Raw genomic sequence first — 24,200 nt, forward strand, 5'->3', positions numbered from 1 at the left:
CTTCATTTGCAATTTCGAATGCCTACATTAGCCTCCCTTGTTCGAACTAGGGGGCTAGTGTAGACATACCCTATGTGACTGGGGAAGAAGCGACACTGCCACTTCCCTTCCCCCAGCTGGGGAAACAGCAACACAGGGATGTGCTGCCTGGAGGTTTTGCCCTTGGTTCCCATTGGCCGGAATCCGGCCAATGACTGGGACAGGGAGTCTGAGAGCAATGTGGGGCACAAAAGCAAGAAAGTGCTGCCAAGACTCTGAGCCCCCAACTCCTCACGCTTCCTGCCCACCCACATTCCAAGACCCCTCAGCCCAAACTGCTCCCGCACCCTCCCCCCTGGCCAGACACCCGCCCACCCTCTGCTCCTGCACCCTCCCCCCTGGCCAGAGACCCCAACCCAGCCTGCTCCTGCTCCTTCCCCACCTATGCTTCTACCCTGTGCTCCCAGGCAGAGACCCTACCTCCTGCCTGTTTCTGCCCTCTCCCCTATTGCCAGACACCCTACTCCCAGCCTGGTCCTGCATCCACCCCCTGGCCAGACACCCACCTCCAGCTTGCTCCTGCACCCTCTGCCTGGCGAGACACCCTACGCCCAGCCTGCCTCTGAACACTACCTCCCACCCAGATCTTGTACCTTCACCCACTTCTGCACCCCACCTCTCACCCAGATCCTGCATCCCTATCCCACTCACTAGCAGCTCTGTCCCAAACACTGAACCTCTCATTTTTTACCCCAACCCAAAGCCTAGGGGGGTCCCATAAAATCCACTAACCCTGGAACCCCAGAAGAGTCCATCAGTCCTGAGCCTTTCAACCTCAATCCTCCCTGGCCCCTTCCCCCCATGGGGCTGGAGCACCAGAGGCATGAGATGTCTCAGTGGGTGGGGGCTACATCAGTGAGAGTTGGGACTTTTGGGTGGGAGGTTTTTTTTTTTTTGCTTCTCACTTGTGTGGTCCCTGACTTATTTTTCTGTGGGTCATAAAAGGTTCCCCACCCCTGCCATAAATAAAGACAATGTTGAAACCTTTTCTTTGTGCAGGACATAATATTTTACTTTATTTAAAATGAAGTTTGGTAAACTAATATGAGGAAATAAAAGTGCCCAGCCCCCTCTGTCTGCAGTGTCCTGTCCCTGGCCCCAATCCTGGGACAGATCCCCTGGTATGGCCCCCATCTGGTCACAGCACGGGCTGGCAGCAGCAGCTCCCTGTCCTGCTGCAGCACAGAAAGGAAGGGAGGCCACAATCCGGCTGTGGTGATCCTGGCCTGGCCCCTCATCCAGCCACTGCTGCCCAGCCCTGGCCTGGTAAGGAAATCCAGCCCCAGCCCCCTCCCATACTGTACTTCCCACCCCCAGCGCCTTGTCCTGCCTCCTGAACTGCCCCCCCACACACCCCAGTCTCCTCCCCTGAGCCCCTCATACACCCCAAACTTGACTCTTGCACCCCCACATCCACAAACTGCACCCCAGCAGCAGCAGAAGTCCCATGAAATAAAGTCTGTAAGTACAATGTTTCATTTATGTGATTAATAATCATCTTGCCAATTTTCAATAATATTAAGTTGTATATTTTCAGTCATGCAAATGGGCATTATTATAGGGCTCTTCGCTGACCACTTGTTTTGAATTTTGATGTACAGGCAGTCCCCGGGTTACGTACAAGATAGGGACTGTAGGTTTGTTCTTAAGTTGAATCTGTATGTAAGTCGGAACTGGCATCAGCCGCTGCTGAAACTGATCAGTTTCAACAGCCGCTGAATCTGGACACCAGTTCCACTTACATACAGATTCAAGGTAAGAACACCAGGCGTCCCCAAGTCAGCTGCTGCTGAAACTGATCAGCAGCTGATTCCAGGAAGCCCAGGACAGAGCAACTCTGCCTCGGGCTTCCTGTAGTCAGCCGCTGGTCAGTTACAGCAGCGGCTGACTTTGGGATGCCTGGGGCAGAGCAGCTCAGGTGCTGCTGGCTTGGTCCAGTAGCGCGGCTGCTCCTCGGAGCTACTGGACCAACCCAGCAGCACCCCAGCTGCTCTGCCCCAGGCATCCTGATTCAGCCACTGCTGAAACTGATCAGCAGCGGCTGAATCAGGACGCCTGGGGCAGAGCAGCTGGGGTGCTGCCGGGTTGGTCCAGTAGCGCCAAGGAGCGGTGCTGCGGGACCAACCGGCAGTGCCCCACCTGCTCTACCACAGGCCCCCAGCTTTGCTCCACGTCTCCCTGGTCTGCTGGGGGGGCACTAGCTGCATCCCCCCCCAGCAGACCAGGGAGACGTGGAGCAAAGCTGCGGAGGACCCGGGCCGAACCGTGGCGCTTCCAGATCAGCGCTGCAGTCTGGCCCGGGTCCTCCGAGGTTTTGCTCAGCGTCTTCCTGGTCTGCAGACCAGGGAGACGCTGAGCAAAGCCACAGAGGACCCGGGCGGACCCGCGGCTTCCAGATCAGCTGAAAGCGCTGCGGGTCCGGCCCGGGTCCTTCGCCGCTCTGCTCAGCGGACCAGGGAGACAGGAGCAAAGCGGCGGAGCACCGGGGGCCGGGTCCGCGGCCGCTTCCAGATCAGCTGGAAGCGGCGCGGGTCCTGCCGGGTGCTCCGCCGCTCTGTTCAGCGTCTCCCTGGTCTGCAGACCCGCTCTGTTCAGCGTCTCCCTGGTCTGCAGACCAGGGAGACGCTGAACAGAGCGGCGGAGCACCCGGGGCCGGACCCGCGCTGCTTCCAGCTGATCTGGAAGCGGCCGCGGGTCCGGCCCCCGGTGCTCCGCCGCTTTGCTCCCGTCTCCCTGGTCTGCTGGCTTCGCCAGCAGACCAGGGAGACGGGGAGCAGCTTTTATCGCCCCGGAGAAGGTGGGCGGCGGGACCAGGTGTCCCGCTGATCTAGTTCTCCGGGGCGAGAAATCCCCGTTTGTAACTACGGATCCCACATAAGTCGGATCCGCGTAACTCGGGGACTGCCTGTAGTTTGGCTCTTTGGTTTGAAAAGGACCCCTGACTTAATGGCTAACTAAGTACCTACAAACTATGTACAAAGATGATAACAAAGGCTGTAAAGAACTGCTAATGCCCTTGGGATTTGCAAGACAAGATACTCCAACCCTCCTGGAAGGCAAGAAGGAACTGAGAGGTTATAGTGTCGGCAGTGTCTAATATACTGACACATAAGTGCAGTGATCCTATGGATACCTTTAAGGCAAAAGTCTCTGACAAACTGTGAAACTGGACCTGCCCACACCTGGAATGGAAATCAACATGAGCAAGCACTTGAAGAACACGTTTTTTTTCTCTCCAGAAACTTATCACTCAGGTAGGTCTTTGTGGATTTTCACAAAGACAGCAAAACTCATGTTTCCAGCACCAAGGGAGACAGTTTAAAGATTCTAGTTCAAAGATTCCAGAGTGTAAAGATTCCAAAGCATGCAAACATTAAGAATTTCAAGAATTTTTTGACATAGGAAAAAAAAACATTTTTCCATGCCTAACTTTCAGAAATAACTGAGTTATCTTTGCTGAAAATTTTTAAAAATATTAAAACTCTTGAGTCCAAAATTCCAGCCCAAATATGTATGGCAAAGTTATAGCCTACTGAATACATAGCCTTCTAATGGAAAGTTCTACTCAACTTTAACTATAGATGTCTCTGCAAGCTTTGCTTAGAATATTGCTAAATAAAACTACTGTATGAAATCACAAGCGGCATCTGTGAACCATTTGAAATTGCAACAAAATGCTATAAATGTAAAATATTTCAATATTCAAGTATATCCAATGTTAGTACTATACAGTACATCCAAAATTATTTCCTTAAAATGAACTAAACAGTTTTTTTCAATTTGTTAAAAACTTGTTTTCCCATATATATATAAATATATATATATATATATATAATCTCACCTTCTCATGGCTTCTCTCTACCTTTTGGAAACATTTATTCAAGGAAAGATTGTGGCGAATAGAGTTCTTCCACCCCGTGGGTGCTGTGGCAAAGTATGGAAAGTGCTCCAGAATCCAGCTGTAGATTTCTTTGACTAGCAAACTTTTATTAGGAGAATGCTCAATAGCCATGTAAATGAGAAGGCTAAAGGAATAAGGAGGTTTGGAAGTGGCTGATTTTTTTTCCAGATTCTGGTAGCAGGATGGTGAGAAGGATGGTACGTTATCACTCGCAATGTCATATAAAGGATTAACAATTGGAAGACCCTCACTTCCAAGGCTGAAGTTTGTTAGAAGATTAGTACTTTCATGAAGCCAGTTCAAATTTGTGAGCTCATCATCTGCCGATTTGCTCTCCACTACTGTGGCCTTTGATCTAGCAACATCAACTGCTTCAGGCAAGCTTCCAGTTCTGTTAATCTGTTTTAATTTTGCAGGCTTTTCTGTTCCAGCCACTTCAGATTTCTTATCTGGAGTCATTCCAGTTATTGGACCCATTTAATTGTATTGGTCTATAACAAAGAAAACAATCATAAATCAATATAAGTCTTAACAATCTTATCCAATTGTAATCACTAAGCTTAAACCAAAGGAAATTCATTATTATATCTCCTCTATCCTGCTCAGTAACTATAATTATAACCGTTAGGATATGGCTATCCAAGCCAGGGACCTTCTAAACCTTTACAAATTTGTCTTAACTGAATGTTAACTCCCACTGAATAGGACTGGTCCCAGTACAGACCCCTGCAGAATACCACTAGTTACATCCCTCCATTGTAAAAACTGACCATTTATTCCTATACTTTGTTTCCTATCTTTTAACCAGTTATCATTCCATGATCCCCTCTTATCCCATGACAGTTTACTTTGCTTAAGAGGGGCCTTGTCAAAGGCTTTTTGAAAATCAAAATACAGCACATCCACTAGATCCCCGTTGTCCACATGAATGTTGACTTCTCCCCCCCTTAAATAATTCTAGTAGATTAATGATGCATGATTTCCCTTTACAGAAACCATGCTGATTTTTCCCCAACAAATTATGTTCATCTATGTCAGAGGTGGGCAATAAGTTTTGATGGGGGTGGCACTATAAAATTTTGGTAAGAGGTCAAGAGCCACACTTTTCTATAGAGAGGCTACAAGGTCTTGGACAGAGGTGGGATGCAGAAGGGAGCTTGGGGAAGGCAGATAGGATGCAGGAGAGGATGTGGAGTCTGAAAGGGAGTTTGGGTGAAGGAGTGGGTTGTGACATGGGGCAGGGGATTGGGTGTAAGAGGGGCTATAGGTGCAGGAGAGGATTATGGCCTGCAGGAGGGTTTAGGAGGGAGTGTAGAGTCTGGGAGGGAATTGAGGAGTTGGGAGAAAAAAGGGGCTGGGGTGCCAGAGACAGGCTCTAGCAAGGAGGTGCTTACCTAAGCAGCTCCCAACCAGCAGCATGTTCAGGCAGGGCCAATAAGAACTGAGAACGTTTGCTGGGGGTGGGGACAGTGTGCCGAAGGCTCTCCCTTCTTCCCACCTCCTCATAGTGCAAAGAGCCACAGAGAGCTAGCCACTTTGATCAGTGCTACTTTGATCATATTAGAGGCATCAAGGAGGGTTGGGAAGCAGGAACCAGTGCTGGGGAAGCAGGCTTAAAAGCCAGCTCCCCCAGCACCATCCCTGCAGTGCCACTTGTCCTCCCTACCACCATGCTCCTGCCTCTATCAGTGCAGGGAGGCCAGGGGAGGCTACTCCAGCAGCAGCCCCTGTCAGCAGGGGGGTCCTAATTCCCTGCTGGGACCCCCCGTAGACAGGGGCTGCTGCTGGAACAGCCTCTGTTCACAGCCAGCCCTGGCAGCCACAAACAGAGACTGTTCCAGCATCAGCCACTGTCCACGGTGGCCCAGGCAGGCTGCAAAGAGAGGCTGCTCTGCAGCCGCCCCTGTCCACGGCAGGTCCCAGCTCCCCTCTGAGACCACCTGCAGACAGGGGCTGCTGGACCCGATGTGAACCAGAACTAAGCAAGCCCCGCTCAGTCCTGGCTCGCACTGGGTCTAGGAGCTACTCCCGCTGCAGCCCTGCAGTTTAAATGTAGTAGGAGCCAGGCTGCCTACTATATTTAAACTGCAGAGCTGTAGTAGGGGTAGCACCTTCCCTTATCGACTAATCGTGTAGTCGATACAAATGGTATTGATTACACGATTACCTAATTACCCCCTCTTAACATCCTTAACAGGGATGTTAAACTTAATTATATTATAGTCACTAATATGATTAGTGAAGGTGCACAAAAAGTGTTTGCCACTATATATTATAGAAAAATCTGATCCGATATTTCATATCTCAGATGCTAGCACAGGGCAATAAAATTGTAAATGATTTTAAAGATCATTCTGAACCACATGGCACATAGGGTTCTGGAATTGTACTAATCCAGACTCCACCAATTGTGCAGCATTTATTTGGTTGTTCTCTGCCCCTTATGTAACACTACTGTGTTCTACAACCTCAAATCTTACTGTCCCGAGGATGTTTGGAACGGAGCATACTAGTATTGTTTAATTAATTAACATAGGATGGCCTTGAAAATTCCATTATGCCAGAATTTTCAAGAATTCCAGTTTGCAAGATGCAACACAAAGGAAATGTTTTAACCCCCATATTAGGGATGTCATCATGTAGATGACTGCACGATTAACTGATAAGTTTGGGCTTATTGGTTAATTTTGTAACTACGTGATATGTGGGAACTCGTACCCATGAGAAGCTGGCTTAAAAGCTGGCTCTCCACGAGCACCAGATCCACCTGCCCCCAACCCGTCGCTGTGGCCTCTGATAGAGAGGCAGCAGCACGGAAGGTGAGGGGCCAACTTTCCTAGGGTATGTCTACACTACAAAGTTAGTTCGAACTAACGGACATTAGTTCGAACTAACTTTCATAGGCGCTACACTAGCGCTCCGTTAGTTCGAACTTAATTCGAACTAACGGAGCGCTTAGTTCGAACTAGGTAAACCTCATTTTACGAGGATTAAGTCTAGTTCGAACTTACTAGTTCGAACTAAGGGCTGTGTAGCCCTTTAGTTCGAACTAGTGGGAGGCTAGCCCTTCCCAGGTTCCCCCTGGTGGCCTCTCTGGGCACAACCAGGAAAACTCTTCTCCTCTCCCCCAGCCCCGGGCCCTTAAAGGGGTAGACTCTGGCCAGACGGCACTAGAGTCAGCCAGCCCTGCCAGCAGTCTCTGCCCCTGAGCCAGTGGCTGCATGATGAGCCAGGCAGCCAGTGGCAGCGAGCCGTCCCCTGCCCAGTCCCCAAGCACCCAGGGGCCAGCCAGGGGCCGTAGACGGCGCGCAGCCTCCTGGTCTAGTGCGGAGGTCATGGACCTCATTGAGGTTTGGGGGCAGGCCCCCAATGTCCATGATCTCCGCACTAGGAGGAGGAATGCGGCCGTCTATGGCCGCATAGCAGCCGCCATGGCCAGCAGGGGACACAGGCGCACCCAGGAGCAGGTGCGCATTAAGGTGAAACAGCTGTGGCAGGGGTACGCCAGGGCCACAAGGGGCGGCGCCGCTGCAGGGGCTGCCACCTGCCCCTACTTCGGTGCCCTCCACCAAGTATTGGGGGGCAGGGCGGTCTGTGCCAGCCCGGGGGACATCGAGCCGGGACCAGAGGGCCCTGACCTGGGCGCACCGGAGGGGCCACCGCCAGCAGTTCCAGCAGGGTCGTCCAGGGAGACCGTACCGGGTAAGTAGTTTGAATTAAGTAGTTCGGGGGGGGGGGGGGGAGGTGGGAGGGAGACCAGAGACCACGCGCGTGGGCCATGCCTTCCACGGATCACGCAGACACCTGTGCATGTGCGAGCACGTGCCATGCCACCCTTGGGCAGATGGCGCCAGCTGCGTGACACCCAGGGGCCATTGCCCAATAGGCACATGCTTGTGCAAAGAGACGTGACATGCTCCCGACCCCGGGGCAGGACCCAGCAGGATGATTTCCCTTCACATGTCCCCTCTACACGGAGGCAGGGGACATCTCCCCTTCCCCCCCACCGCCCCGGCCACACTATACATGGCACAGGGACATGGGTGCGGTCTTGGGGCAGCTCCCAGTCCCGGGGAGAGCCAGACATCCTGACCATGGCCTCTGTACAAGCACAGCGGCTGTGACGGTGCAGGACATGGTCACCCTCACGTTGCGGAGTTGGGGAGGGGGCTGGGCATCATCCTCTGCGTCCCCAGGGAGAACTGACCCCTTCTCTTCTTTCTCTACAGCTGCACCAGCTGCTCGTGCAGGGCGCACCACGGCGCCCGGGACATGCTCCCGCACCCGCGGCCTGCTCCGGACCGCCAGCACGGAGCAGGAGTACTGGGACCAGCACCTGGGGGCCCTGCGAGCCGTGCACCGCACACTACAGGCCTGGATGCGGGAAGACCTGCAGGTCCGCCACGAGCTGCTGGCTGAGCTCCGAGGGCTGAGCACCAACCTATAGCTCCTGCTGCAGAGCATGGTGCCCCATGCTGGTCCTGCACCTGCTGCCCCCTCAATTGCTGTCCCTCCTCCCACTCCTGCTCCCCCTCCCACCTCTCCCTCCTCAACCCCCACAACCTCTTCCTCAATGTCCACACCCCCCACCTCAACCTCCGCACCCTCCACCCCATCCCCCCAGGGATGCCGAGGCCCCCTCCCTCGCCGTGCTGGGAGGCGGTTGGCCCGGCAAGACCCCCACCCCTGATCCTTCAGTTTCCCCACCCCCTCCTTTCCCTTGCTTCCCCCTTTCAGCTCCCTCCTCCCAGTTTTCCCCCTCCCCTCTCCCACCCTCTCTCTTCCCCTCTCCCACCTCCTTTTCCCAGTTTCCCCAAGTTTTGTTAAATTAACAGTTTCTATTTTTGAACACAATTGTCCTTTATTTTGTACATCAAGAAGAGGGGCTAGGGAAGGGTAAGTGGAAGGAGGTGAGGGAGGACTGGGGCACGAGCCCCCGATGGGAAGGACTGGGCTGGCTCTGCGGGCTTCTGGGGGTGGAAGCTCTCCTGCAGCCCCCCAATTGCCCCTCTCCCCAGATGGCAGCCTGCGGCAAGTGCAGCCGGGCTGATGGCCGAGTGGTGTGATGTGCCCAGTGTGGGTAGTCCGGGCACTCCAAGCCAGGACTGCTTTGCAAGCGGGGCACCCCTGAGAACTGTCTGTCCAGGGTGGGGGTCGGGTCCCTTTAAGCGCAGCCCTGAGGCAGCATCTCCACGCTCTAAGTCCTCCTCTGATGCCCTGCTGGCACTGCTTCCGGCCATCCTTAAGCCCAGTTCAGGGTCCACTATGTGTGGACATGCTAGTTCGAATTAGCAAAACGCTAATTCAAACTAGTTTTTTAGTCTAGATCCGTTAGTTCGAATTAGCTTAGTTCGAATTAACTAATTTGAACTGTTAGTTCGAATTAACGTTGTAGTGTAGACGTACCCCTAGAGAGGCAGCAGATGGGGGTGCAGATAGGAGCTGATACTGGGGAGAGCTGACTTAAAAGCCAGTTCCCCCCAGGACCAGCTCCCCAGTGCCACCTGCCCCCTCCCAGCCTTCCTGGTGCAACCTACCCCCACCTATCAGAGGCACCAGCACGCGTGGGGAGTGGGGTGGCAGCAGAGGAGACTGCCATGAAGCAGCCTCTCTTCATGGCAGGCCAAGTTCCTCACAGACAGAGGTTGCTCCACATCCCATGAAGCAGCCTCTGTCTGCAGTGAGTCTGGGCCCTACACTGACAGAGACTGCGCAGCAGCAGCAACTCCTATCTGTGTTAGAGCCAAGTTCCCCACAAACAGAGGCTACTTCTGTGGAGCAGCCTATGTCCTCAATAAGCCCAAAAGTGCCGGATTATCAGAAGTCTACTGTATATTATAATGCTGGCTACAACAGTCTTATGTGAATGCCTGTTCTCACTTCAGATGATATTGTAAACAAGAAACAGGAAAAATTATATCTAACAAATGTAAACAAACTTCTCTGAGCAACTGCTTGAACAAGAAGTAGGATTTAGTAGACTTGTAGACTAAAAAATTTTACATCAGTGGTTAGCAACCTGCAACTCGAGAGCTACATGTGGCCCATTGGGGTTCCACGTGTGGGCCCACAAGTTTACTGTTGCCCACATACAGGGTTGCCAGATTCAATTGGTTTCCATCCCTATAGGTTTTCCCCTACCAATATTACTATAGTGACATGAACATAAAACAAGGGCACATGATGTGAGAGTATGTATTGATTGCTAACTGCGCTTGTGTACCTAGAATTTGCAGCATTTGCTGATTAAACCAGAGCAGTACTTCGACTGAATGCAGAGGAAGTGGAGGGCTCTCACAGTCAGTGTTGTGAGCAAACTATCCTATCAGGGGAGACCATCTTGGTTACAACAATATTGTGGTCCACTGAGATGAAGGAGGGCCACTCCTGTGGCCCATTCTTTAGCCTCGGTTGCCCATTCCTGTTTTACATTATTTTATTTTTGAATGCAGTGTTTTGTACGTAATTCTACATTTGTAATTTCAACTCTCACAATTAAGAGACTGTAAAGATAGTACTTATAATGGGAAAATTGAATACTATTTTTTTGTTTTTTACAGTACAAGTATTTGTAATGGGGAAATTGAATACTTTTTTGGTTGTTTTTTTTTTTTACAGTACAAGTATTTGTAATAGAAAATTATATAAATTGAGCACTGTATGCTTTGCATTGTGTTGTAATTCAAATCAATATATTTGAAAATGTAGAAAACATCAAAAATATTTAAATAAATGGTACTCTATTACTAACAGCTTGATTAATTGCAATTAATTTTTAATCAATTGACAGCCCTCCTGAAAACAAAACAGAATGCTACACAATCCAATTTCACTAGTTAAATGTGAAAAACTAAGGCAGATTTTTATCAAATATAGAATTATTCCACTAGAGATGAAAAATGGAAATGAAGATCTGTGTACTCAATGCAACAAAAAAGAAACAGAACACGACATATTTTCCATTCCAATGTCCAAAATAATGGAGAGTTTAAAAATGTCATTTCCTCTAACTATTGGAAATTATAAGACTCTCCTTTAAAAAAAAACATTGAAAAAAATGGTGTGTGACACTAACAGAAAAGAAAAATAAGATAGAAATAACATTACATTATATAGCAACCTGCTACCAAATAAGGAACAGACAATAACGTCAAAGGATCATAAAAGGTTTTATTTTGGTTAGGATGCTATTTTACTTAGTTTACAAAGTGATTCAATTGTAGGGTAGACATTTAGGGTACGTCTACACTGCGGAGGAAGATTGAAGCTGCTGATGTCAATCTTCCAGGGTTCAAATTAGCCGTCTACTTAAGACAGCTAATTTGAAGTGAGAGGGGCATTCTTGTTGATGCTGGTAACCCTGCTTTCATAAGGAGTAAGCGAAGTCAAAGGAAAAGTATTCTTCCTTCAACTTCCTGCAGCGTAGACAATGCCAAAACTCGAGTTAAGCTACTTTGACTTCAGCTATGCAATTAACGTAGCTGAAGTTGCGTATCTTAATTCAACTCTGTCCTGTAGTGTGGATGTGCTCTTAGAGGAAAAGCAGAGGGCTTGCTATGAATTGTTAATAATCGAGAGAAATAACTGGAGAAATCTTTTTGCTGACAAACTGAAAAGCTAGAATATGGTGTTTAGAACTCAAAGGTCAAGTTACACAAAATATATTTTGTTTTTGCAATTCTTTATACATTTATGAACCTCAAGGACATTCCCTTAGAAGACTTACTAAGATTGAACTGAGAAATGGATCCAGCTCCCAGGATTTCCGATCCAAAGTTATGTGAAATGAAAAGGAATTTTAAAAATAGTTGTCGCTATTTCATGATTTCTGTTCAGCAACTGAAGCTCTTTTTGCACTGTAAAAGTACTTCCCAGCAGAAAACGTATATAATCAAAATTAGGACACAGAATCAGATTTCCCCTTTGAAAGCACTGGAAACTTTCAAAGAAGTTTCATACTAAATTTTAGAAATCCGAGGCATTTGTTTTTAAAAGTAACTGTGACAATTTTCCAAAAGTTCTAACAGAAACACTCTCCCTGGGAACAAAAACTTAATTCATCTCAACATCTACTTTGTAAAGAAGGCTAGTAAATGGACCAATAATGAGAGAATTTCAGGAGTTGGAACTCAGAGCAATTGTGGGAGAAAAGGTCAAAGAAAGCTTGCAAGATCTCCCAGAAGTCTCTGTTTCAGGAAGCTGTGCTTATTTTGCTGTATCAGTTACTCGAAGGGCAGTAATACAGTGTAAGTATGGACATGGGCCAAAACTACAACTGAACTATCGGTCCCATCTGGCAAGTCCATCAGGCCGGGGTGTGCATTTGGGAGGCCTTCAGGGAGAGTTTCTCACATCCACCGACTTCCCCTAGTCAACAGAACCAGTTACCTCATCATAGAAGCTAATCAGATTGGCTGGGCATGACTTGCCCTTCATGAATCCAAGTTGACTATTCCTGATCACTTTCCCCTCTTCCAAGAGCTTCAAAATGAATTCCTTGAGGATCCCTTCCATGATTTTTCTGGGGACTGAAGTAAGGCTGATCGATTTATAGTTCCCTGGATTGTCCTTCTTCCCTTTTTTAAAGATGGGCACCATATTTGCCTTTTTCCAGTCATCTGGGACCTCTCCCGAGCTCCATGGCTGTGTCTACACTGCACCCCTTTTCCAGAAAAGGGATGCAGATTAGACACATCGGAATAGCAAAATCCGCGGAGGATTTAAATATCCCCCACGGTATTTGCATTAACATGGCTGCCGCTTTTTTCCGGCTTGGGGATAAGCCGGAGAAAAGCGCCAGTCTAGACGTGATTCTCCGGAAAATAAGCCCTTTTCCGGAGGATCTTTTATTCCTACTTGAAAGCCCTTTTCCGGAGAATCACGTCTAGACTGGCGCTTTTCTCCGGCTTATCCCCAAGCCGGAAAAAAGCGGCAGCCATGTTAATGCAAATACTGCGAGGGATATTTAAATCCTCCGCGGATTTTGCTATTCCGATGTGTCTAATCTGCATCCCTTTTCCGGAAAAGGGGTGCAGTATAGACACAGCCCATGAGTTTTCAACAATAATGGCCAAAGGCTCTGCAATGACATTTGCCAACTCCCTCACAACCCTCGGATGCATCAAATCAGGACCCATAGATCTGTGTACGTCTAGCTTTTCTAAATAGTTCTTAACTTGTTCTTTCTCCACCGAGGACTGTCCACCACCTCCTCATACTGCGCTGCCTAGTGCAGTAGTCTGGGAGCTGACCTTGTCTGTGAAGACAGAGGCAAAAAAAGCATTGAGTACTTAGCTTTTCCCATGTCATCTATTACTAGGTTACCTCCCTCATCCAGTAAGGGCCCCACACCCTCTCTGATCACCCTCTTATTGCTAACATGCCTGTAGAAACCTTTCTTCTTACCCTTCAGATGCCTTGCTAGCTGCAATTCCAATTGTGCTTTCACCTTCCTGATTACTCCCCTGCATTCTCGAGCAATATATTTATACTCCTCCCTAGTCATCTGCCCAAGTTTCTACTTCTTCTAGGCTTCCTTTTTGTGTTTAAGCTCACCAAGGATTTCTCCAGTAAGCCAATCTTGTCACCTAACATATTTGCTTTTCTTACTGCGCATCAGGATGGTTTGTTCCTGTATCTTCAATAAGACTTCTTTAAAATACTGACAGTTCTCCTGGACTCCTTTCCCCTTTATGTTAGCATCCCAGGTGATTCTGCCCATCAGTTCTCTGGGGGAGTTGAAATCTGCTTTTCTGAAGGGTAGGATGTGTATTTTGCTGCACTCCTTTCTTCCTTTTGTCAGGATCCTGAAATCTACCATCTCATGATCACGACTACCCAGGTTGTCACCCACCTGTACTTCCCCTACTAGTTCCTCTCTGTTTGTGAGCAGCAGGTCAAGCTGCTCATGGCCCCTGGTCGGTTCCTTCAGCACTTGTACCAGGAAGTTATCCTCAACATTCTCCAAAAACTTCCTGCATTGTCTGTGTACTGCTGTATTGGTCTCCCAACAGATATCAGGGTGATTAAAGTCCCCCATGAGAACCAAGGCCTGTGATCTGGAAGCTTCTCTTAGTTCTCTGCAGAAAGCCTCATTTACTTCATCCACCTGATCTCATGGTCTATAGTAGACACCAACCACAACATCACCACCATTGCTCCCACGTCTAAACTTAATACAAAGACTCTCAACAGGCTTTTCTCCTTCTATATACTGGAGCTCTGAGCAATCATACTGCTCTCTTACATACAGTACAACTTCTCCTCCTTTTCTCCCCTGCCTGTTCTTCCTGAACAGTTTATATCCTTTCATGACAGCGCTCCAGTCATGTGAGCACCTAGTCATCCCACCAAGTCTCCGTTATTCCAATCAAATCATAGTTCTTTGACTGGGTGGGGCTTCTAATTCTTCCTGTTTCTTTCCCAGGCTTCTTGCATTCATGTACAAACACCTTAGATAACTAGTTGATTGCCCTCCCTTCTCCATTCGAATCAGGGATCCTCCTTTGTTGCTCCTTCCTCCTTGTGTTTCTTCCCAGTATCCCACTTCCTCTCTTACCTCAGGGCTTAGGTCACCATCCCCCAGCAAAAATGTTTTAAAGCCCTCCTCACTAGGTTTGCAAGCCTGCCCGTGAAAATGCTCTTTCCTCTCTTTCTTAGGTGGATCCCCTCTCTTCCAAGCATAGGAGTATGCAAAGTGTCAAAAATAATCAATTTGACCTCTGGATTAAAAACGAGCAAAAACCACATCTACACCATTGCTATAGCTGGAAACCCACGTTTCATTTCTATTCATATGCAGTAATTGGGATTATTAACTTAATCAGTCACTTGATAATCTTGCAACCCTACTTGGTACTGCAGGTCAAAAATAACTAATGAAAAACTAAATAAAATCTCCTTCTTCACAATCAAAAAGCCCACAAATCTCATGGCAGATTTATGTAAATAGTAAGTATACTGCTGAGGACAGATTTAAACATACTTCAGAAAAATAAAAACTTTATATATCTATTATTTCAATGTCACGGGATGAACCAGCCACACACTGGTGTGGGAAAGGTTAAGGAAGAACTCTTAGCTGTGGAAGCCCTGCCCTCCCAACACTGCTGGGCATGTTCCTACTGCCATAATATAAAAGGGTGTAGCCCTGCTCAGTCTGGGTGGACTGCCAAGGAGGATGTGCTGCATCAGCTGTGGATGAGCCTGGAACCTAAATCCCGTGAAATGGAGACATCAGTCACCGCAAGCCTCCAGGCACCCATGGAAGCCCTAAGGAGAGCACCTCTGATACCTAAGGAACTCTGAAACCCTAAAGATACTCCATCTGCAAAAGACATGGTAGGACATAACCCAGGAAGGGGTTTCAAGGCGAGTGGCAACTCCCACCTGAGTGAGTCAGTATGTTTCTATGAGATTCCTTGCTGACCCAGTGCTTGATCACTCCACCTTTGCTAGGTTCGTGGGTTGGTGCCCGGTGGGAGAGGGTGAGCCCAGGCCCCCCATCCAGGCTGCCATTCTTGCAGTGGTGACCACCCTGTCCCAGAGTATTGGCCATGGGGCCACACTGCCCTGCAATGAGGGGTTGCTATGTATTGACTCTGGCCATTGGACTATGCTTTTCTGAAGCCCAGAGAAGTCCTACTGACTACGGCTTCTAGGCTACGTGACCGGGTTGCATGATCTGACCAGAGTGATATAAACCCTGAAAGGCAACCAATATTTCCTTTCTGCAGTAAAGGCTTGCAGTGCTGCAGAGCCCACTATTTTTATAAGAACGGCCATGCTGGGTCAGACCAAAGGTCCATCTAGCTCAGTATCCTGTCTTCCAACAGTGGCCAATGCCAGATGCCTCAGAGGGAGTGAGCAGAACACGGAATCCTCAAGCAATCCCTCTCCCATCACCCATTCCCAGCCTCTAACAGAGGCTAGGGACACCATTCTTACCCATCTTGGCTAATAGCCATTGATGGACCTAGCTTCCATTAATTTATCTAGTTATTTCTTTAATCCCGTTAAAGTCCTGGTCTTCACAACTGCCTCTGGCAAGGAGTTCCACAGGCTGACTGTACACTATGTGAAGGAAAAATTTCTTTTGTTTGTTTTAAACCTGCTACCTATTAATCTCATTTGGTGACTTCTAAGGTATGTCTAAACTACATGCCTCTGCCAACAGAGGCATGTAAATTAGACATACCGAAATAGTCAATGAAGCGGTTTACAGGATCGGTTGACAAAGGCTTTCCTTGGTGATCGATCCCCGTCTTGACTGCCGGTTTGTGCCGACAAACAGCTGAGCCAGCACAACGCAGCGGCTATTTTTATTCTAATGAAGCAGGGGATATTTAAATCCCAGCTTAATTGACTATGTCGGTATGTCTAATTTACATGCCTGTCGGCAGAGGCATATAGTCTAGACATACCCCTAGTTCTTATGTTATGGGAACAAGTAAATAAAGAGAAGTTACTCCTTCTGTGCGGTAACAATGGTTTTCAAGATATGTGTCCCTCTGGGTGCTCCACTATAGGTGTTGGGCTCATCCCAGCACCCCGTATTGGAGACACTTACAGCAGTGTCCAATCAGGCTGTGCATGAGCGAGAGGTGTGTGGTGTTTCTGCCTTTGATATTAGTGCACACAGCCTGTCTCTTCTCGGTTTCTTCTTTGACGCCCTCCTGGCAAGTTGTTAATGCCCGAAGAAACAGGCAAGAGGGTGGGTAGTGGAGCACCCAGGGGAACACACTTCTTGAAGAACCATTGTTATTGCACAAAGTGAGTAACTTATCTTTCTTCTTTGAGTGATGTCCCTATGGGTGCCCCACTGTTGGTGACTGTGTAGCAGTACCCAGCCAGATGGTAAGTGGGCTTCAGCTAGTTGTTGCAGGCTGTGAAGAGGACCGCAGTAGCTATCGCAGTGTCCATTGTCGAGCATGGTGGAATTGCATAATGCTTCATAAACATGTGGTTAGACGACCATGTGGCTGCTTGACATATCTCACAGAGCGACACTCCCCTGAGGAAGGCAGTTGATGTTGCCATTGCTCTGGTGAAATGAGCTTTGGGAGTTGTTGGTAATGCTCTATTCTGGAGTGTGTGGCAGGGGATAATATAGGATATTATCAATTTTGATATGCACTGGGAAGAAAGTGGTTTTCCATTAGACCTTCTGGCTGTAGATACGAGCAGTCTCTGTGATAGTCGAAAAGACTGCATCCTGTCTTAGTAGAAGGCAATAGCCCTTCTCACATCTATAGTGTGCAATATGGCTTTGTCCCTGGAATTCTGCAGTTTCGGGTAAAAGGTGGGAAGGACTATTGGTTCATTGATATGAAATTCAGAACAAACTTTGGGTAAGAAGAGGGGTGGGATTGTAGAATAACTTTGTGAAAGGTCTATAAAATCATGAGTGGTGTGGAGAGGGCTGATAAAGAAAAGTTATTTATTAGTTCCCTAAATAGAAGAACTAGAGGACACCAAATGAAATTAATGGGGAGCAGGTTTAAAACTAATAAAAGAAAGTTCTTCTTCACACAGCATGTAGTCAACCTGTGGAACTCCTTGCCAGAGGAGGCTGTGAAGGCTAGGACTACAATAGAGTTTAAAGAGAAGCTAGATAATTTCATGGAGGTTAGGTCCATAAAAGGCTATTAGCCAGGGGATAAAATGGTGTCCTTGGCCTCTGTTTGTCAGAGGCTGAAGAGAGATAGCAGGAGACAAATCGCTTGATCATTGTCTTCGGTCCACTCTCTCTAGTGAGAGTGGTGCTGGCCACTGTCGGCAGACAGGATACTGGGCTAGAAGGACCTTTGGTCTGACCCAGTACAGCCGTTCTTATGTTCTTATGTCATGTATGAGGGGTGAGGCTGTGAAAACTGCAAGTTCAATAACCCTCTTTGCAGATGCGATTGGCAGCAGGAACAGCATTTTCAAGTGAAGTTGCCATAGGCTCAATGGGTGGTTTTGTGAGGGAGTGGAGGACCAGTTCTAAATCCCACATGGGAGGTACATTTGTATGTGGTGGGTGAAGGTTCTGTAGGTCTTTCAAAAACCTCTTAGAGATGGGGTGGGCAAATATGGAGAATCCATCTATCTTGCAAGTTTTACTTGTGATGGAGGTGGCATAAGCCTTCATATTCTGGAAGATGTTTTAAGTCATCTGAAGAAGTGGGCTGTGCCCACAAAAGCCCATGGTACCATCCACATGTTTTGTTAGTCTTTAAAGTGCTACCATACTATTTGTTGTTTTAAGTGAGATGTTTTGACAACAGCAACTGCTGCTTTCTTTTGTTCACAGGCAGCTATAGGTTGGACTGCTTTTCCCAGCAGGTTGCACAGACAGAGAGTGTGCCAGTAAAAAACTTCTCTTTCTCTTGGTTGTGTTTGTGATGCCATTAAAGTATTCCTGTACTGCAATAAAAAACCTGCAGCATGGATCTGGCTGGGCCTGGGAAAAGGGTCATTAGGTGGCTGTCCAGCTGCTCCCAGAGAGGAGTCACTGCCCTGCGTGCAGGAGTTGGAGTTGCAGTGCAGCTTCTCCTGGGGTTAGGGCCGGCATGAGGCTGTCCCCACTAGGTTTTGGTATTTTAGTTTTGTTGCTATTTTTTAGCTTATTCAAATTTACATTCCTGAAACACTGTTATGATTTTGGGAAATGTGATATAATGGTTAGGGCATGAACCACCATAAACTGGTGTCTATGCTGAATTAATAGGATGGTCTTAAAGAAGATCTAATTTTAATACTAGTGTTTATATTTGAAGGACATTCTCTTCAGATGATACCAGAGGCATTAAAGTTAAAACTCAAAGCCTGTATCTCAGAGGTTGGCAACCTTTTCAAACTAAAGAGCCAACCTACATCAAAATTCAGAACCCCCCCCCCCCCCAACAACCCTGAGCCCATCACACATCTGAGCCCCCCTTATACCGCTATGCTTAGGCAGCAGCATGGGGCGGCAGTAGCCACTGTCCACCCGGGAGACTGGCTCAACTTATGAGGAGAGGCTGAGGGAAATGGTCTAATTTAGTCTGCAAAAGAGAAGAATGAAGGGGCATTTGACAGCAGCCTTCAACACCTGAAGGGGGATCCATAGAAGGATGGAGCTAGACTATTTGCAGTGGTGGCAAATGACAGAACAAGAAACAATGGTCTCAGGTTACACTGGGGGAGGTCTAGGCTATTTCACTAGGAGGCTGGTGAACCTAGGGATGGGTTACCTAGGGAGGTGGTGGAATCTCCATCCCTACAGGTTTTTAAGGTGAGGATTGACAAAGCCCTGGCTGGGATGATTTAGTTAGGGTTGGTCCTGCTTTGAGTGGGGGGAGCGGGGGTTGGAACAAGATGACCTCCTTAAGTCTCTTCCAACACTATAATCTAGGATTCTAAATCAAAGGTAAGCAATTTGCAGCCTGTGGCCTTATGCAGCCCATTGGGGATCTACGTGTGGCCTGCAAGACATTTTGTTTACTGTTGGCCATGCACAGGTCTGCCAGATTCCGCTGGTTTCTATCCATATATCTTTTTTCCTATCTATATTACTAAAGTGACATGCATGGTAAAGCAAGGCTACATGAAGTGAGGTGCATACTGGTTGTACACAACATTGAATGGAAGAGCCATGCACTCCCTCCGCATCCAGACAAAGTATGGTTAAATCAGCACACCCCATAAATTCTAGGAATGCAAGCACAGTTAAGGAAAACTATCCTATCCCGGGAGCCCATCTTGGTTACAATAATACTACGGCGCATGAGATGACGGAGGACCACTCATGTGGCCCTATCACTAGTCTAGGTTGCCCATCTCTGTTCTAAGCCCTCATAGGAATAAGGGAAACTACTCACAATGTCTATTCCTGGAAATGCATGCAAATTGCAGAGGACAAACTGCAATACTGTAATATCTTCTTTCATTACAAATGGACAAATCATAGTTCTGCCAAAGAAATCTCAGCATAGCTATGCAAAACATTATTTTTTAAAGTTGCAAAACAATGCATTTATCTGATCAAAGTATTTTAAGGACCCAACACTGAGGTGCAGCATTATTTATTGAATTAAATTGATTTCCTCCTCCCCTCGTCCTTTTTCTTTGTCTGAGACTATTTTACACAATATATTATCCATCTCATAAGAGCTGCTATTCAGGCTTTAGATCAGATTTAAATCCCAAAGGCACTGCAGATTGCCTGTATTTGATTACAATGCTATGTGATGTCATGTATCCAAGACAACTAAGGCATTGTGTCTCCTAGGGAAAAAACTTCCTCTTGGTCTTAGATTTAAGCAACCCAGCATGTGAATGATCTGTTGTCTCCAGAAGAAATATGTAGGCAGCTTCAGTCTTCAGCAAAATACTTAACAAAAACCAAACGTTGAGATAATTACCTTAATTGGACAGCATACAGAGACAAAATAGCTTCTTTTTAGATAAAAAGGTTTATCGGATGAAGAATCTTTGGTATCTACTTTGTCTTGAAGTTTTCTCTCTTACTGGACAAAACCTTTGCAATATTCATTTCTGACTCACATATGTTGGAGCAACTCCTCCCACGTTTTATTGGATATTATATAAAATAAAGCTTTCCATTTATTTATTGAAATATTTTCAAATTTATCTCATTGTTATTGTCTCTTCTCAGTCTTGCCATTCCTGGATGTAAAATTAAAATTAAACTGAAAGGAGAAACAATATCAGGAGAGAGGTGTGAAATGATTACGAAGTTCTGTATCAGAGACCTTACAGGGACCCAGGCAACTCAAATTTAGCCCAAGATTTAGGTTTTGTAAGCTTACTTTTATGAAATCAAAAGAAAATATAAATGTTTCCATTATTTTAAAAGCAAAACAAAAATGCCCATGAAAATAAACATCCACTGGCAAAGTTTTAGCTGCACACACTGGCCCAATCCTGTAATTTGTTGTGTGCAGGTCAGCACCGCAGTGAAGCAGCACATGAATTGCAGGATCAAAGTCATTTCTTTTAAGCAGCCTACAGCCTTATTCAAAATAGGGATATTAAAATGCATTTAATTAAGTAAACGTGTGTAACCGCTAAAAAATTTCAGCAGCTACACAGTTACATGCAGGTGTCTCCCAGAGAGCCAGTGCACACAGAGAGCCAGATTTTAAGCCGCCTCCCTGTGTGCACCAGCTCCTGCCTGCCCTCTCTCTCCCCCTGCTGCTACCTCTGATACAGAAGCAGCAGTGCAGGGGGACAGGTGGTTCCTCACACGTATAGGGAGCCTGCATGTAACCGTGAAGATTAACTGATGTACACAGTTACTAGGGGTGCCAGGTGTCTGGTTTTCGCCTGGACAGTCCATTATTTCTGGCCAGAAAAGACTGGACATTGTTCCCCTTCATCCCCTGCCGCGTCTGGTGGGAGTGGGGGGAGCGAGGAGCGCGGGGATTCTTAAAGGAGCAGCAACCTTTTTCTTGTTCTCCGTTTTTTTGCTCAACAAGTTTTTTCCTGCCATGTTTGGGATTTTTGGTGAAAGCATCTGGCAAGCCTAACAGTTATACTTTCATGTCCCTAATTCAAAACCTACTGAAGTCAACAGGAACCTTTCGACAGATTTCAGTTAGTTTTGGATCAGGTTCCATATTCATAAGAACCTGAAAATGTAACTGATTGGAATAAAAAGTGATATGAGCTATCAGATTGAACAGTGAAACGAAAAAGGTGAAAAGTAAGCAAGCATTGTAAACAGATAGCAATTAAAATTAAATGACAACAACAACATAATTTTGGGTGTTTTGTAACACCAAAAAAGAAGTGTTGTTTTTCAGTAATATGCTCTTTTCAAAAGATTATGGTCAGATTTCTTATATTCTGCATATTCCCTGGTAAATGAATAAAACACAAAGAGAGGAGATATAGATATATACTTTTGCAACCTGAGGACAGTACATTGAAAAAAAAAATTCATTTCCAAGATATCCCTATTAAACACACTTCTCCAGGATAGCCTCGAAACCAAGGATGTTAGATATTGTGCATTTTAGTAATTATGTAGCTGCAACCATTTTTAGCGGTTATGCGGTTACTGTAAAATACTCCCCGGGAGTAGGGGTGGCAACCAGTGTACTCCTGGCTCCCAGCCCCATGCCCAGCCAGCAACCTGCCACCCTGCAATACTTCCTCTGAGTATGTCTACACATCAGTGTTTTTCTGGAAAAACAGACATTTTTCTGGAAAAACTACACTTACATCCACACTGCTATTGTGTTCTTTCGACAGAAAGTCAAAAGAACAGAGGGTTTTTTCCGACTGTGGTAAACCTCTTTCTACAAGGAAGAAGCCTCTTTCCAAAAGAGCTCTTTTGGAAAAAGGCATGTGTGAATGCGGAAGAGAGTGACTTCTAAAAAATTGTAGCCCAGTGTTATTAGTTTGCGTTGGGTTTCTCCCCTGCTTTTCCCTTAATATTGTATAAAATCCCTAATACAGTTTCTTTTTAATTTCCCCTTTAATTGGAGTCTGTTTTCCTTTGTCGGCCTAATTCACATGTGATAGACCCTGAAGAAGGGGGCGGATGTGTTTTCTTTTGCCTGTGGTTTCGCTATCAGGCCATATTTGAGTGTTATCCAGGCCCCAGGGGTAACAACAGGAACTGGCTTTTGCGGGGGAGCTGCCTTAAAAGCTGGCCCCTCATGAGCACTAGATCCTACTTCCCCCCCCTTACTGCCTCTGCTACAGTAGTCGTTTGGATTAACCGATAAGCCCAAGTTTATCAGTTAATTGTGTAAACAACAATAGACTAACATCCCTACTCTAAACAATACTGAATGTTTTTGATGACATTTCACCTGAAGTGTAGCAATAAAAATTGCCCAACATTACAAAATATAATACTTTCTCTTTTGCTGATTATTTTTAAGTCTTTTTAAATGCAAAGATAACAGAACTCCATTTATCTCTTATGTGAAAACATGAAGTTTTAATTTTATTTGAAATTATCTTGCAGAGAGAGTAATTTTTTTTAAATAGCACTTCAACGATATCAGAAGAAAATGACTGCACTACAAAGATAGCTTACTGAAGTCAAAGCTTGCACTGATTTCCATTTTTAAAAATTACTGGATAATTTTTCTTCCTATAGTTAAATTTTTGTCACAGCATTCCAAATACTTCTGATTCCAAGAATATATGTGTGTTTAAATTTCTCTTTTACAAATTCTTTGAATAAAAATCTAAACTTCATTCAGTTTCAGACTGCACTATGACAGTTGCATAAACAGAAAACACAGACAAATAGCACTTACATGACTAGTATTGACACAACCGTAACTAAAATCCCCCTAAGCTGTGCAGCCACTCATCAGGCTATCAAGGGCTGTGCTTTCTTCTACTTGGCCTAGCCCAACTCAGCCCAAGCTGCTACAGCCAGGGAAAAGTGCCCCTCAGTAGCCCAGCCTAGCCAGGGCTGTAGCTGGAGAGAGGCACCCTTTCCCCTGACCTGGTGTAACCCATTCAGGCAGAACTGAACCTAGGACTTCTGGAGCTTAGTGCATGAGCTTCTACTGCTTGAGCTAAAAGCCAGCTTGCTCTCACCTAAGGCCATAGCACAAACTCATTCTTTCTCTCTCTAAGTGATCTAAGTGCCACTATATGGGACAGCGAACACACCCAGATGGTGTGTGGGTTACACTGGCCCAGCCCCACCACAGCTGCCATAATGAAGGAGAGGTGGCTCTCACCTGGCAGTGAGAGGGGGCTGGGGGTAGTTCTCTGTCCCTGCCATAGCCCCAGGACAGCCTGCACTCCAAATCCCTCCTCCCTGGCTCCACCTCACACTGGCCAGGGAAACCTTATTAGTATTTTTCTAACAGCAAGAACTAGGGATGTTAAAATATGTTAACTTGTGTAAATGTGTAATCCTGAATTTTTTAGTGGTTACACATTTACATACATAAGGAGCCAGCTGGAAGCCCTGTAAGCACCAGCTCTCGCCTGCCCTCCCCCTGCCTGCTGCGGCTTCCCAGCTGCTTCCAGGGCAGGGATGCGTGGTGGGTAGCTGCCTCATGTGCCAGAGCTGGAGTCAGGGGTGTAGTACAGCTGCTCCTGGGGCCAGAGCTGTGTGCTATTTTTAGTATCACGTGCCTAGCTCCAGCCCCATCACATGGGGCAGCCACTGCTGGGTATCTGCCACACAACCCTGGCCTCAGCCTTTCCCCAGGGCTGGAGCTGTAACCAAGGCCATGTGGTTGCTATCTGGCTGCTTCCAGGGTGGGCTGCATGGTGGGCAGCTGCAGGGGCTAAA

The 24,200-nt window shown here is 46.8% G+C and overlaps 1 protein-coding gene across 5 annotated transcripts in view; it reads right to left on the reverse strand.

Moving 5' to 3' along the window:
• The window catches only part of FOXN2 (forkhead box N2), a 71,985-nt gene that overhangs the window by 41,222 nt on the left and 6,563 nt on the right, over positions 1-24,200 (reverse strand). For all 5 annotated transcript variants that reach the window (XR_012902882.1, XR_012902881.1, XM_075925100.1 and 2 more), the window contains exon 2: positions 3,881-4,431. Coding sequence is in view for 3 of the 5 variants with exons in the window: in XM_075925100.1 (XP_075781215.1) it covers positions 3,881-4,417 (537 nt within the window). In the remaining 2 variants the exon portion in view is untranslated. The remainder of the gene's footprint in view (positions 1-3,880; positions 4,432-24,200) is intronic.

This window comes from Pelodiscus sinensis, chromosome 3 (genome assembly GCF_049634645.1).
Source record: "Pelodiscus sinensis isolate JC-2024 chromosome 3, ASM4963464v1, whole genome shotgun sequence".
Classification (NCBI taxonomy): Eukaryota; Metazoa; Chordata; order Testudines; family Trionychidae; genus Pelodiscus; species Pelodiscus sinensis.